The sequence below is a fragment of the Bos mutus genome, chromosome 4 (assembly GCF_027580195.1).
Source record: "Bos mutus isolate GX-2022 chromosome 4, NWIPB_WYAK_1.1, whole genome shotgun sequence".
NCBI lineage: Eukaryota > Metazoa > Chordata > Mammalia > Artiodactyla > Bovidae > Bos > Bos mutus.
In genome coordinates, this window is record NC_091620.1 from 74,237,745 (window position 1) to 74,254,568 (window position 16,824).

General features: G+C 35.0%; 1 protein-coding gene across 1 annotated transcript in view; it reads left to right on the plus strand.

The window, feature by feature from the left end:
• RELN (reelin) overlaps window positions 1–16,824 on the plus strand; it is a 549,751-nt gene that overhangs the window by 326,583 nt on the left and 206,344 nt on the right. The window contains exon 12 of the mRNA XM_070369659.1: window positions 12,250–12,401. Coding sequence (XP_070225760.1) covers window positions 12,250–12,401 — 152 coding nt within the window. The remainder of the gene's footprint in view (window positions 1–12,249; window positions 12,402–16,824) is intronic.

Consider the following 16,824-nt stretch of genomic DNA (forward strand, 5'->3'; position numbering starts at 1 on the left):
TGTTTTGGGATGGTGATAAATTGCTGATTTAATCTGTAATGTTGTATGTGAATGTGTATATGTGTGTATACCTTCTCCATACCTACTCACTCCCAAATGCTGCTTTATTGATCTAGGAAAGAATGCTGTTGTAGTTAATTCTTAATCAAAACTCCAGTGAAGATATCCTGTCACAATCAAATTAATGTGAAGCATTTTTACCTAGGGTAAGAACTGACAAAGAAAAACAGATTAGGATCTTGGTAGTGAAATTCTTGATGTGTTTTTTGAGCCAGATTTACTGAATATTTGTCTCATTCTTCCCCTCAACCATCACCACCCACACAGACAATTTATCATCATAAGCTCACTGCTGAAACAGACATAAAACATAGGTGTTAAATTCCCACAGTATTCAAGAGTGACCAATTGAATTGATTGAATTCTGACACTTTGAGGTCACTTTCTTTTAACACACAAAAAAAATAAATTATTAGTATGGATATAATATTTTCATCTCTTTTAACTATGTTTTTTCTCCCATAAGAATTATGAAAGAGAAAAAAAGAATATGCAATCCTCTCTAATAATATCTTCAAAACATTTCACATGAATTCAGGCAAGAAAAAGTGTCCACAGTCATTATGACTTTTTTTGGAACCCAGTTTCCAAATATTCCTGTTTCCTTACCATTTGAATGAAACTATTTGATCTCACATCACAAAGATGCAAAAATTATTTGCCTTTCACATCACAAAGCTGTATGTAGATAGGTTTATTTTAAGTGGGATTTTAAAGTTTATTTTCTTTTTCCTAGAAAAGATACATCTGTTACTTCAGCAAGATAGAAACTTTAATAGATAAACTGATAATTTATGTGAGCCTTTGTGAACTTTGGCTTAACCTTATAAACACATCATTTAATTAGCAACTACCGTATCTCACCTAGCCAAAGCTGTCTTCAGGTGGGAGGGGACTTTGTAGAGAAACGCATTGCTAGAATATGGAATTTGTGTGCTTGTCATGCATGTTTTTAACTATTCAGATAACTTTTCAAAATACCTGTTTTATTGCTTTCACTGAAGTATTCATATTAGAGAACCTCCACAATGTAATGAATGTTAAGCTGTGTTTTGAAGTGTAATTAATTTACAGTGTTGTGTTAGGTTCAGGTATATAGCAACATGATTCAGATATATACATACATAGATATATCATATATATGTGCTATATATATGATATATATGTATATATATTCTTTTTTCAGATTCTTTTCCATTATAGGATTATTATAAGATATTGAATATAGTTTCTGTTCTATACAGCGGGACCTTACTATTTATTCTATATATAATAGTTTGTATCTGCTAATCTCAAACTCCTGATTTATCCCTTCCTGCCTTTCTTCTTTGGTAATCATAGGTTTGTTATCTATGTCTGTGAGTCTATTTCTGTTTTGTAAATAAGTTCATTTGTATCACTTTTTTATATTATACATGTGTCAGTCGTGTCCGACTCTTTGCGACCCCGTGAACTGTAGCCTACCAGGCTCCTCCGTCCATGGGATTCTTCAGGCAAGAATACTGCAGCGGGTTGCCATTTCCTTCTCCAGGGGATCTTCCCGATCCAGGGATCGAACGCGGGTCTCCCGCATTGCAGGCAGATGCTTTAACCTCTGAGCCACCAGGGAAGCCCATATTATACATGTAAAGAATATCATATGATACTTGTCTTTCTCTGTCTGACTTACTTCACTTAGTATAATAATTTCTAGATCCAGGTCCATCCATATTACTGCAAATGGCATTATTTCTTTTTTTTTTTTTTATGGCTGAGTAATTGAATATCAGACTATTGAATCAAGAGAGCGTACTCTAGTCTTCCACAACTGCCCCAAATCCTTGGAAATTATAGAAAATGAGCAAATGAATCTGTAATGACACTCTGAAAAAAAAAAAGTGTGCCCTAATTGAGCCAGGAATTAGGAAGTGTTAGAAAAAATTAGAAAAAAAAAAAACGGATCTGATTAAGGAGAAAACTATAACTTAAAATACATATTTAATGAGGCACTAAAAAAGGTATAGGTACTGAATGAACACAGGAATCAGATGGGGCTCTGACGTCCTGCTGTGGAGATTGCCAAGTAGGTGGTCTCTCACTGCATTCAACTTCTGTGCGGGCCACTTCTGCCCTTAGGAACAAGCAGTGAATGTGAACACTTGGAATGGAGAAGCAGGGCCATGCCAGGTAACTGGAAACCTCAAGGATCCCCATGGTACTCCCCACCCAAGAGCACATCAGCTCTCATTGGTGGACATTTTTTACACCAAAACTAAGGGTGAATAGTGGATACAAATGATCTGGAATCATCAAATCTGAGGAAAATCCACTCCATAAAAATAATTAATCAAACTAGACAGCTAAGAACTGAGAAAATAGATGTATCAGAGTAAACAAATGGAGACTTTATCATTATAGTTAATGTCCTCAAAGAGATAAGAAAGCATACTGTATTTGTTAAATTAAAACAGATTTTATGAAGAAAAAATAGAGATGTGAAAAATGAAAATATATGATTGTTGAAACAAATTTAGTGGATTTTTCCCCCTGAATATGAGCATAGGCATAGGTAAAGAACAAATGAGTGAGCTGGAAATTTGAGTTTTGAAGTGTTTCCAAAACTTAGGATTATTGTATAGTGTGTATACTATACTGTAAAGTATAGGGGGAAGAATAGTATTTCTAACATTAGAAATAATAGGAATTCCTAAAGGAGGAAGGGTCAGAGGGAAAATGTGGAATGAAATATTAAAAAAAAAATAGAAGAAAGGTTCCCGAAACTTAGAAGAAAGAAGAGACATAGTTCATATGAATGAAAATGTTTAGCAAGATGGATGGAAAAATATCCAGTCCTAGACCATAAGGGAGAAACTTCAGAACACAGTTGAAAGTGGAAATCTTAAATCTTTAATGAGTTTCATTGTGCTTTCCTTGGTAACACAAAGCATAAGTTTTAAAAAATGAAGCAGTTATCTTAGTGTTCTGAGAGAGGATTATTTGGAACTTAACATTCTCCTCCAGACAAATATGATTCAAGTATTGGAGAAAAATAAAAAGCTTTGCAGACACAAGGGTTCAGAAAGTTTACTACTCCTGAACACTCTCTGAAAGAATTACTGGAAGATGTACCCATAGAAGTTAATCCAAGAGAAATATGATAGATTCAAGAAAGAGTAGTGAGCAAGGAAAAAAGGAAAGCTTGTAGTTCAGACTGAAAAAAAATTGATTATTAAAATATTTAAATCAAAGTTTGTAGTTAAAGCCCAGATGACCTCAATATGACAGGTACAAAGGGAAACTGACGAGAAGAGAAAAAGCAATTAAAATACTGCCAACGTTCTTTACTTGCCTGGAGTAAGAATATAGGTCTTGGGTAACTCTTAATATTAGTAGAAAGCTTTAAGGGTAAATAGGTGTGTTAAAGAAATTATGTTAGCCATATATAGGCTACATAACTTCTAAAGCATTAGCTTAACAGAATAAAGAGAACTTAGTCCACAAATGCCAGGAGTGACAGAAAAATAAACAAAAAACAGAGTAAATAGAAAGCAGAAAACAGTTTGGCATGAACCAATCCAAGATCCCCTGGAGAGGAGAGTGGCTACCCACTCTAGTAGTCAAAGTGAGAATTCTATGGACAGGGGAGCCTGGTGGGCTACAGTCCATGAGATCACTAAGAGTCAGACACAACTGAGCAATTAACACTTTCGCTTTTTCAATCTAAATATATCAGTGCACAATAAACTTGAATGAGTTATGTTCATTTATTGTGAGATTTTCATAGTAAGTTTTAAAAAAATCAGCTATTTATTTGCTATTTATGAAAGACTTAAACTAGAATAATGTAAGAAGTTGAAAATCAATAAAGAAAAACTAATATACCAGATAAATGCAACAAAAGAAGCAAGGAGGCATATTAATATCAGATATTCAAACCTTATAGAATTCAGATTTAAGCAATAAAGGACTAAAAAGGAGTATTTTATGCAATAATATATGAAGAGCACTTTGCACAGTGCATGACACATAACAAGCAATCAAAAAAAATCAAAAATTGGTTGCTGTTCCAACTGTGATTACTGTTGGTAATAGGATATGACCAAAGTGGTACTCAAAGAAAAATTATACTCACAGAAACTAATAAGATATAAAAGAAACACAAACAAAATTAAATAGTCCAATAAAACCTAAATGAGATTATCTGAACTAATGGGAGGTCATTTTAAGAAAGACAATATTAGTTAAAATGATAATTGCATATATTTTGAAACCATGGAACTGCTAAAATGGATCAAAGTAAACTTGTTTCAAGCTGTTAAAAGACTTCTTATTTGTTCAGGTTTGCTTTTGATGTGGGTTCTAACATTGCTTTCTATTTAAGCCAATTATTTTTCTATTTTAAAACATAAACAGTAAATTTTCAAATAATAAAAAATAAGTTCATATGATTAGGTGTGCCAAAATTGTTCTGAAATTCCTTGTTTAATTTGTAGCACATTTTTATCTTCACTTTTGGCAATGCCATTCTTCAGTAACCTCTTCCCGCTCCAAACTAGCTGTCCATGTGAGCATCCAGAATACAGCAACTGTCTTCCTCTTCAAGAAAGGACTCTCTTTACTGAAGTCACAGAAAAAAGAGAATGAAATCAGAATCTTAATTCCTTACAGCTTGGGACAACATTAGACCATGATAGGATTTTTCTGTAGTGGTGTTAGAAGAGGCTGCTGGCACTGAAGTGTTCAAATGCCCACTTCTTCAGCATGTCTTTGTTCTCCATAGTCTTTCTTCAGTAGTTCACCTGCTCCACACTGACCACAAGGCACTCCTGAATATTTAGGAGTTTATATGAAGGAAAAGCAGAACTCTGATACCTCAAGAAATGTAGCTCAGGGTTATCTATTAATAGAACACATCTAAGGAGCATTAGAAAATTGATAATTTAATTCCTCAGCCCCATAAATTATGACAAATGGTATAATTATTTAGTGATATATTTTGAAGTATGACAACAAAATAATGACTAGTTTGGCATATATAATAAAATATTATATAACCCATTTTTAAAGAGTTAATAATAATCTGGGGAAAGTATATATTATTAATGTAAATGAAAAAAGGCAAAATTCAAAACCATCTGTATAATATTTTCATGACCATGTTGAAATACACATATAAAATGTTAGAAATATAGTCAAATATTAATTGTTCTTGTCTTCCAGTTTTCCAATAATGAGAATATAGCTATCAGAAAATAGATGAAATACCCAGAATTCCAAAACACTAGAAAGACATAGAAGGGATGCCGGAGGGCAAACAGAGAGAGTAGTGTCTCAGCTGCTGAACTGACTATTCCCTGTTCCTTCCAACCTCCAGTCCAAAGACTCCCATTCTGCTACCACCCACACCCTATTAAGAGAATTGCTTTATAAATTTGTTCTGAAGAAATTCTTTCAAGAAATACATTTTAAAACATCTCATCAAAGATTACAGAAAAAAATTGAGCATAGAAAATGTTTTCCTCAGGTCAGCCATAACTTAGTCTCTGATCAGGAATTTACTATAAAAAGACCAAAATACAAAGTATTAGTTATATTTTTTAATGTCATTGCTTAGAAAAGTGGGTCATACCTGCAACTGTCTTTTAAATTTCAAAATGTCTTTCAAAATGTCTTTCTTAAATTTCAGTGCTATTCACTGGAATAAAACCAAGAAAAAGGCAATATAAACTTAATAAAACAAATTTATATTGGCTTCCCCTTCTGGGGAGATAATCCCAAAGAATGTTACATATATCCTTGAAAACCTAAACTGCATATAGGCCAAGAAGAACAATCTCCATTATAGCCCCTTCCATGTCGGCTGATGCTTTTATTAAAAATTGGTCTTAAAACTATTTAAAACTCTTCAGAACAGTTTGAGCGTCTTCTTGCTATTTTCTACAAATTCTTCCCTCTATCCTACCCAGAAGAATTATGTTACCTCTGGCTTAGGATCCTTTTCACAAGGTGCTTATAATGCTCCAGAGGGATTTTATTTAAGCTTATAATTCAGGATAAGTGAATCAAGGACAGATTGACAGTCTGAGTTAACATTGTATTAAGTGGGTCTCCTTTTTTTTTGTTGTTAACATTGTATTAAGTGGGTCTCCTTTTTTTTTTTTTTTTAACAGGCACATTCGTTATTATTAAAGCAAAACCACTTGACCATTTAGATCACATAAGTAATAAATTTAAATTCCCAGATAGGTTTGTAGCCCAAATCTTGGACTGTACAAAAGACCCACTGATAGAAAGTACAGTTTTCTTTCAGCTAAGTATGGCCTTGCTTAAATTGATTGATTAAGCAATTACATTTTGCATGTTGTACTGCAACTTTGTGCAAGATTGCTGCTCTGCTAATTCTAATATGAAAAAATACTCATTGTAATTTAAAAGTTCACTTGAATTGCCACTTTGACTTATTTTAAAACAAAAATAGCACTATATTTTACGAGGCGGTGGGGGTGGGGAGAAAAGGAAACAAACATTATTTGAAACTGTAATATGCCAGGCGATATATCTTTTTCTCTAAACATCCTCAGTCTAGGTCATATTTCTGTTTTATTGGTGAGGAAGCTGAGTGTTTTCTACCATTCTGAAGCCAATACTCTTTATTAATGTTATTCCAACAAGAGTGTAAATAAAAATAATGCATGTAATAAAAACCTAAGACAAAATTGAATTTGAGTGAAATATAGCAGAACCAATTGAAGAAAGGAATTTTTAAATGCAGTTCATACAGGAAAGCCTTCAAAGAGAACTCATCCTTTACCTTCACCTAAGCTGTCATGCTGGAGGAAAAACCTATAAATGCAATGAAGGTGGAGAAGCCTTTAGTCAAAGTATACACCTTGCTAGACCTCACAGGACTTATGCTAGAGATAAGCCTCATGAATATAAATGAATGTGGAAGAATCTTTACATATGGCACATTCCTTATTAAATATCAAAGAATTCATCCCAAATAGAGACCTTATGGATGTAATGAACTTATTCAGTCTCAGAGAATTTCTAGTAGATAAAAAAATGTTATGAATCTGGTAAATGTAGGCTCTTATAGCCAGGCTCTATTCTATATCTTAGTTCAAGCCTAAAGTCATCAACTTTAGGTGGTTTAATATATTCTGGAAAATATAATAAAACAGATCTTCATAGATCATGTGAAATGTTCCACTACCTTTTAGAGGCTTTTGTACCAATATTTGTAGTAGGGGGGAAAAGGTATTTAAAATATAAGACCTCTGTTTCCTATGTTCATATTCTTAGTATTTTCATCAATCTATGATGAAATAATTTAACTTTTCATTCTGAATTCTAACACATATCAATTGAATGTTTTTCTTCCTGTTTCTGAAAGTGATTTTCCTTTTGCAAAAGAAAGGAAATGTGTAAAGTAAAAATTAAAAGTCTTCCAATGTGAATCCCTACTGTTAAAATGTAGACATGTTTTCTGGTATATATTCATTCAGAAACTTTTCTATGACCATACAAAAATACTCTCTAGGGTCAAATTTTCCTTACTAAACTTGATTTTTAAAAATTTAGCAATATATTATGAATGTCTCTTTTAGTCAGTGAATATATATCATTATTTCAGAATGTCACTGTACCAATTTATCTATCTGGACCTCTGTTGATAGTCAAAGAATATTGTGATAGATTTTTTGTATACTTAAAGTATTTCTGAAGGAGAAATTCCTAAAAGAAGAAAAAAGACAATTAGAAAATCAGATATATACATATACATATATATGTATATATGTAATTTTCATTTTGATAATTACTGCCAGATTGCCCTTTGAAGAGTATTCATCATTTTTTTTTTTAGCTTATGAAAACACTATTTTTAATTTCAGCTTTATTGAGATACAGTTGACATATAAAGTTGTAAGATATCTGAAGTGTACATCATGTTGATTTGATATATATAAACATAAAATCTAATTAATTAGCATATCTATCATTTCACTTCTGGTTTTTTTTTGGTGAGAATTTTTAAGTTTTACTCCATATCATTTTTTATTTTAATTTTTATTGGGGTATTGCTGATTTACAATATTGTGTTAGTTATAGGTGTACAACAAAATGAATCAGTTATACTTTTGTATCATTCTTAAAACTATTAAAGTGTGAGCTGATTAAAATATAATTATATTCTCAAGGCATTCCAAAGCAGCTAATAGGGAGGATCACAAGCTTTCCGGGTAAAAAAAAACTTCTTTAAATTAGTTTTGCTTACAAAAAGAATTCTCTTTTTGATACAAAAAGTAGAAGGACATACACTAAAATATAAATTAAATATTATTTTGCCCTTCTACCTCTAAGGAACAAAGTTGCCTTAAGGCATTTTATTGATTATTAAATTTTTTTGCGTATTGCAACTTTGCCCCATTCTATTATAAATAATAGATACCCATGTATTTATAATAAATAATGTAAGGGATGTTTTTTTAGAATTAGCCATCAAAGAATAAATATAAATTGCTTTATTGTAGAGAGTTCTTCCCTCTAGGCAGTCATTCCTTCAAATGCAGTTTACAAAGAACCACATTTCCTTGGGGAAAACAATTTAAACTGTAGAGAAGTAACACTCCTTTTCAGGAAAATTGCAGTACCATCCAAGATATTGCTAAAACTATAGAGCTCTGTAAATACCACTGCTGGACTCAAAGATTTGGTTATGTTCATGAACAAGATATGTAAATGAAAAATGCAATATGTTAAATGAGACTATTTAGCAAACAAGATATGTCTTATAACTTATACTGTTTTTATATTATAGTATAGTTTGGATTTTATATATTTCTTAATGAGAAAATTAAAGCAGATTGGGAGGAGTTTCACGTATAAGTGTATTGGAGGTTGCAATTTTAGATGTCTAAGGAGGACTTCACTGAGTCAGTGACATCATCATAAATATCTAAAGGAGATTAGGGAGTCAGCCATGCTGGCTGGGCAAGAATATTCTTTGCAGAAAGAACATCAGTACAAAATCTCTGAAATACTAACATCTCTTGATTCAAATGGCATTTTCATGCCCATCAACATATACTGACTATCAAATTTATAATAGTTCATAAAAAGTTATATTGTAACAGATAACAAAAAAGATTCGGTTATGTCATAATTTTACTTCATGTAATTATTATATTGAGAGAATCAGAGACCATGATATTTTTGTAATTGGAATAGACTACAACTTTGCAACCTGACAGAGAGGGATTCTGAATTCTGGGCAGGTGTCTATCAGGTCCCTCAGTAGTTGATTCAGCTCTGGGACCCCCTCAAGGATACTTTGCCTCCAACTAAGCTCGAGCCAGTGTTTGTACAAATTCATGAAAGAATGAGCTTGTGCCATAAGAAGCTCCTACTGAATTTTTATTTAATGAAAGATAATTTATTTAAAGCAGTGAGACTTTTACAAAGTGATTTTTCAGATTTCTCTCCACTTTTCTCTTCAAAGCTGACTAAATTTTCTATTTCCTTTTATTGTAATATATATTTGTATATATCTTTGTATTTATTTTATTGTGTATATATATATATATATTTGTAATATATTTATTTTAATTATTTATTTTAAAGAAAATAACCTCACTTTTGTTATCTTCAAATATATTGGGAGAAATGAAAATTAGAATAAAATTAAATATGTTTTAAAAAAAGATTAAAAAGAGATAATACAGCCTAAATCATGTCTCATATAACCCTCTCTGTGGTAGAAGTCATGAAAACAATTCATTTAGATTAAAAGAGTTACTTAGTTACAACTAATAATTAGGAGAAAAAGACTGCTAATCTCATTTCTCACTTGAATAAAACGTTCTTTTAGTCTGTGACAATTCCATCTTTTCCAATTTAATCTTTCATTTTGAAAATACTCTAAAGCAGATGGATGCCTAAAAGGAGTCATCATATGCATCATTTATAACCTTAACTTGCTTTGTGGATCAGTAGACTGAGTGGCTTAATTGGGATAAATGGAGCAGGTAAAAGACCAATGAACCAGTGTGAAATATTCTTGTGTGAGTGGAGAGAGGTTCCTGGTATTTACAGTAGTCTAGTACTATTAGGAGCTGCTTTTCCTTAAATGATTGATATAATCTGTTAAAATACAAAAAAAAAAAAAACATTTTCTAAACATTTTGATCTCAAACAGTTCAACATAATTGTCTTGGCACAGTACCCTTCTTAGAACTGCAACTACTAAAATAACAGTGAACTAAGAAACAGAATATCTATCTCAATTTCAGAGCCAAACACGCAGTTGGCCTTAGGTAAGCCACTTATGTCTGTGTGTCCCAGTTTCCTCTGTAGGCAAGTTAGTTGTGTGAAAAGCAATGGCCAAATTAGACACAAGCAGAGCTAAATACTAAGGAGATACAAGAGTTTTTAAATAGTAAATATTTTTATTCTTTTCTGCATATTTAAATCTCATCCCCTTTCTGGAAACTTGCTAGACTTTTGCCAGGTTGTTTGACTTTTCATGCTATAACTATTTTTAATGTGCAAAATACCATACAAGTATTTATAATATTATGGTACTGTCTTTTATGATTTCCTGTTTCCTTAGTTCAAATTTGAGCCTCAATCTCAACTGTTTAAGTGCTTTGAGGATAAAGGCTATTATGTAGCAGATATACTATACATGTCATGCATGCTAAAGTCACCTCAGTTGTGTCTGACTCTTTGCGACCTTTGGACTGTATCTGCCAGGCTTCTCTGTCCCTGGGATTCTCCAGGCAAGAATACTGGAGTGGGTTGCCATGGCCTCCTTCAGGGGATCTTCCAAGCCAGGGATCGAACCCGCGACTCCTAGAGCTCCTGCATTGCAGGCAGATTCCTTACCACGGAGCCACGGGGGAAGTCACACTATACATAGTATTGATCAAATTTTTCTCCACAGAAAAACTGTAATAGTGAAAAGAATGTGTTTAAAACTTTGTTTAGGAGCTTCCCTGGTGGCTCAGTAGTAAAGAATCAGCCTGCAATGCCAGAGACCTGGGCTTGATCCCTGGGTCAGGAAGATCCCCTGGAGAAGGAAATGGCAACCTACTCCAGTATTCTTACCTGGAAAATCCCATGGACAGAGAAGCCTGGCAGGCTACAGTCCATGGGGTTGCAAAGAGTCTGACATGACTGACCAACTAACACTTTCCCTTTCATTTTCATTATCTAAAACCTGTAGTGCTGCATCTTTGTTGTTGTTGTTCAGTTGCTAAGTCATGTCCAACTCTTTGTGACAGCATGGACTGCAGCACACCAGGCTCCTCTGTCCTCCACAGTCTCCCAAAATGTGCTCAAATTCACGGCCGCTGAGATGGTGATGCTGTCTAACCATATCATCCTCCACTGCCCCCTTCTCCTTTGCCTTCAGTCTTTCCCAGCATCAGGGTCTTGTGAGTCTGCTCTTCACATCAGGTGGCCAAAGTATTGGAGCTTCAGCTTCAGCACCAGACCTTCCAATGAATATTCAGGGTTGATTTCCCTCAGGATTGACTGGTTTGATCTCCTTGCTGTCCAAGGAACTCTCAAGAGTGTTCTCCAGCACCATGGTTCAGAATCATCAATTCTTCAGTGCTAAGAGATCCAACCAGTCCATTCTAAAGGAGATCAGTCCTGGGTGTTCTTTGGATGGAATGATGCTAAAGCTGAAACTCCAGTACTTTGGCCACCTCATGCAAAGAATTGACTCATTGGAAAAGACTCTGATGCTGGGAGGGACTGGGGGCAGGAGGAGAAGGGGACGACAGAGGATGAGATGGCTGGATGGCATCACCGACTCCATGGACGTGAGTTTGAGTGAACTCCGGGAGTTGGTGATGGACAGGGAGGCCTGGCGTGCTGCAATTCATGGGGTCTCAAAGAGTCGGACATGACTGAGCGACTGAACTGAACTGAACTGAAGCCTTCTTTCTGGTCCAACTGAATGCAGAGTTCCAGAGAGTAACAAGGAGAGATAAGACCTTCTTAAATGAACAATGTAAAGAGATAGAGGACAGTAAAATAAAGGGAAAGACTAGAGATCTCTTCAAGGAAATTGGAGATACCACATCTTTATTTCAGAATTATTTATTACTAAGTAAATATTCCTCATTAAAAATAAAATGTTATACTCTATAAAGCTTTGACTTAATATTCTAACTGTTAGTGTTTGTCATTTTTTTAAAGGTGGGACATCGTGGGAGCTGTCATTGGTACAGAATGTGGAACAATAGAATCAGGTTTATCAGTGGTCTTCCTCAAAGATGGAGAGAGGAAAATATGTACCCCTTACTTGGACACTACTGGTTACGGGAACCTGAGGTTTTACTTTGTTATGGGTAGGTACCTTTTGAACAAATTTTATTGTTCAAAATAGGGCAAATTCTAGATCGTCATCTATTCCTGAGGAAGTAAGGCTGTTTGTTTTCTACATTATAAAATAAAAATTCATGAACTGTGACTACTACTGGTTGGGCAAAATTGGTGCTCACATCTGCCTCACACCAGCCCTGCTAGAACCATCCTGAACAGAAGCTAGTCTTGTTCTTACATGACTATACCTAAAGACAAAATGCCTTAAAACCTTCTTTCCACATCTACTGCAGTGGTCATAGCTGAAAAGACAATGAGAGAGAAGCTAAGAACAAAGTAACTCCTTTGTCCAAAGCCTCTAGCCTCTCCAAAATATAGTCAAACAAGTGAATCATTTGTTTTAAATGGATATCTCATCATTGCATAGCTGTTTTGTTGTGGGAAGCTAAGAAAGAAACAATTAATAATACTTTTTAATACTTTAATAATATTCTCTACTTTATAATATGGTGGTAAGCACAGAAAAAAAAGTACATTTAAAGTGTTATTTTTCTTCAGATGATTGCAGAGCAAATAAATAGTTAAAAATTTAGAAAAATACCGAAGGAGGAATTAGGGGTTGAACTGTGTGTCCTCTCAAATTTATCATTTTTGTCAGCAAGAGCCACAGCGACATACTCTTTCACTGGATGTCATTCCAAAAATGTGAGTAGGTGTCACATGCCTTCTTTGTTAAATGACTGGAAAAGCACAGGCCACACCTGGAAGTGAAACAGGAAATAAACATTGTCTACCTTTGACCTTACTAGCAAAGATGTCAATTCATCAGGACAAACAAGCCTCCCAAGTCTAGGCTTCTGCACTGGCCATTATTTCTCTCACATTCCTCACTTCCTACAGCTCAGAGTGGCAAAGCAAACTTCCAGTTGTATCATGTTGTCAAATTCATTGCCTGTGTGATGCTACCTCACCTTCAATAATGATACATTTGATTACAAGGATGTTGTGGATATAAACCATAATAATGTAATCTTCCTGCCATAAAGATATCCTCACCTTGACTCTGAAATGAGTTATATAAAGACCCAGACCTCAGTTTCTTAATCTTTTTAAAATTTTAAAGAGAATAAATTTTAATTTTTTCTTTTTAGAAAGAAATTTTAAGAATTTAATAAATTAATTTCCTTTAAATAGAATTCAAACAGGCTCTCAGTTTATTAAGACTGATTCCTGGGAAACCTTAAGAACCACTCCCCATCCAGCAAATTATAATAAACATTTAATATGCCAGTCTAATTTAAATATTTTTGCTTTTTCATATTTTCATTTTTTACATAATATTTTTGAATTCTTCATTTTTCATAGTAAATTATGGTAAATCAACCCATTGTACTGCCTTTGGTATAAGAGATTGTCATCTTGATCTTATAACAGATCAAGTTATCTTTAATTATTTCTAGGACAAAGCAGATTATTAATGAATCGATTAAAATTACATTGACTCTGAGGAAAACATTCACTTGAATGGGCCCAAAGTACATTATCCCAAATAAAAGCTCTCCATTCAATTAAAAAATTTAATGAATTCCTATTGAATGTAGAACACTGAGCTGGCATACATGGAGACTACAGCTAGAGAAAATAATGCCACCTAAATCACAGAGCTGCTGATCAGTGAGTTGCAAAGACCTAAAATGGTGTCTAATAAATAATTAAGACTCAATGTATTTTTGTTTTTTTGTATATAAAAATTACTTTGAGTTCTTGCCCACAAGTAACATCTAACTATGAAAGAGATTGCAGTTGGGCTGTAAAGGAATAAAAATGTTACAGAAGTGCAAAGGAAGATCTGGATATTGCCATGGAGATGGGATTAGGGTAAAGCTTTGTGAAATAGATGGTATTTGAACTGGGCCTTGAAGGTTTAAGCTAAGCCAGCATTTTGACCAAAAGCACAAATATAAAGGTACATGACGTGTTTAGAGATGGGTGATTTTCCCAGTATAGTTGAAAGGAAAGACATAAACTGGAACTAGAATCCTGAACTGAAGCCAGAGAAGCAACTGACTTTAATATCATACTAAAGAATTTAGATTCTCTTACTCTAGGCAACATGGAGCTGTCAGATAATTTCTGCCAGTTCTATAAAATATTCTCATCTTTGTTTTAGAAATGTAATTCTGGCATAGTGTGAAGGAAAGACTGAAACAATCAGAAATTAGAAGATAGAATACCAAGTAGGATAGGGTTGCCAGATTTATTGAGGGGTCACTACGAACAAAGCTAGTGGAGGTGATGGAATTCAGTTGAGCTATTTCAAATCCTGAAAGATGATGCTGTGAAGCGCTGCACTCAGTATGCCAGCAAATCTGGAAAACTCAGCAGTGGCCATAGGACAGGAAAAGGTCAGTTTTCATTCCAATCCCAAAAAAAGGCAATGCCAAAGAATGCTCAAACTACCGCACAATTGCACTCATCTCACACGCTAGTAAAGTGATGCTTAAAATTCTCCAAGCCAGGCTTCAGCAATACGTGAACCGTGAACTTCCAAATGTTCAAGTGGGTTTTAGAAAAGGCAGGGGAACCAGAGATCAAACTGCCAACATCCGCTGGATCATGGAAAAAGCAAGAGAGTTCCAGAAAAACATCTATTTCTGCCTTATTGACTATGCCAAAGCCTTTGACTGTGTGGATCGCAATAAACTGTAGAAAATTCTGAAAGAGATGGGAATACCAGACCACCTGACCTGCCTCTTGAGAAACCTGTATGCAGGTCAGGAAGCAACAGTTAGAACCGGACATGGAACAACAGACTGGGTCCAAATAGAGAAAGGAGTACGTCAAGGCTGTATATTGTCACCCTGCTTATTTAACTTCTATGCAGAGTACATCATGAGAAATGCTGGGCTGGAAGAAACACAAGCTGGAATCAAGATTTCTGGGAGAAATATCAATAACCTCAGATATGCAAATGACACCACCCTTATGGCAGAAAGTGAAGAAAACTAAAGAGACTCTTGATGAAAGTGAAAGAGGAGAGTGAAAAAGTTGGCTTAAAGCTCAACATTCAGAAAACTAAGATCATGGCCATCTGTTCCCATCACTTCATGGGAAATAGATGGGGAAACAGTGTCAGACTTTATTTTTGGGGGCGCCAAAATCACTGCAGATGGTGATTGCAGCCATGAAATTAAAAGATGCTTACTCCTTTGAAGGAAAGTTATGACCAACCTAAATAGCATATTCAAAAGCAGAGACATTACTTTGTCCAAAAAAAGTCCATCTAGTCAAAGCTATGGTTTTTCCAGTGGTCATGTACAAGTGTGAGAGTTGGACTATAAAGAAAGCTGAGCACCAAAGAATGGATGCTTTTTAAGTGTGGTGTTGGAGAAGACTCTTGAGAGTCCCTTGGACTGCAAGGAGATCCAACCAGTCCATCCTAAAGATCAGTCCTGGGTATTCATTGGAAGGACTGATGCTAAAGCTGAAACTCCAGTACTTTGGCCACCTGATGCGAAGAACTGACTCATTGGAAAAGACCCTGATGCTGGGAAAGATTGAGGGCAGGAGGAGAAGGGGCTGACAGAGGATAACATGGTTGGATGGCATCACCAACACAATGGACATGGGTTTGGGTGGAGGGTGTTGGTGATGGACAGGGAGGCCTGGCATGCTGAGGTTCATGGGGTCACAAAGAATTGGACATGACTGAGTGACTGAACTGAAACTGAGACTGAGAGACTTATTTAAATTTGAATTTCAGATAAACAACAAGTAACTTTTTGTATAGGGGTTGGTCCTGCAAAGTATTTTAGTTGGCAGCCCTAAATTATGGAGGCTATTGCACTGATCCAAGCAACAAAGAAATTACAGTGATGGTGGCAATAATGTGAAGGAGGGACAGAGATAGAATAACTGGAGAAGAGCCAACTGAAGTTCATGCTCAGCTGACTGGGGATGGTGAGAGCAGTCTTGGAGCGAACTCAGATTTCTCTATAAGATGATTGGAAGAATGATGCCATTTCCCAAAATTGCTATTTTCAAAAATAATAATAATTATGATAAAGAGAAAATGTGTAGTAGAGGGTTTTATATTATTAGATATGTTGAGGTTGGGGGATCTGGGAGGCGATATAAGCACAGAAATTCTAGTCAGGTTCTAAATCAGATTTGAAAGTTGTCAGGATGCAGGTGATAACTTGAGCCACTAAAGTCACTGTGCTCTCCCAAGCAGGAGACAGAGTAGGACATGAAAACTCTGTAGGGAGAACCCTCATCTAGGTGTAGGTAGAAGGACAAGGAGAGACAAAGTACACTGAGAAAAAGCATAAGGAAATGCAGGAGGAAGTCACGATTCTGTGCTACAGGAGGAAGGGGAGGGAGTGGTTCAGGGGTGGGATGACTAGGAGGTGATCAGCAGTGGAGGAATGCCACAGAGACAAAAGGCAA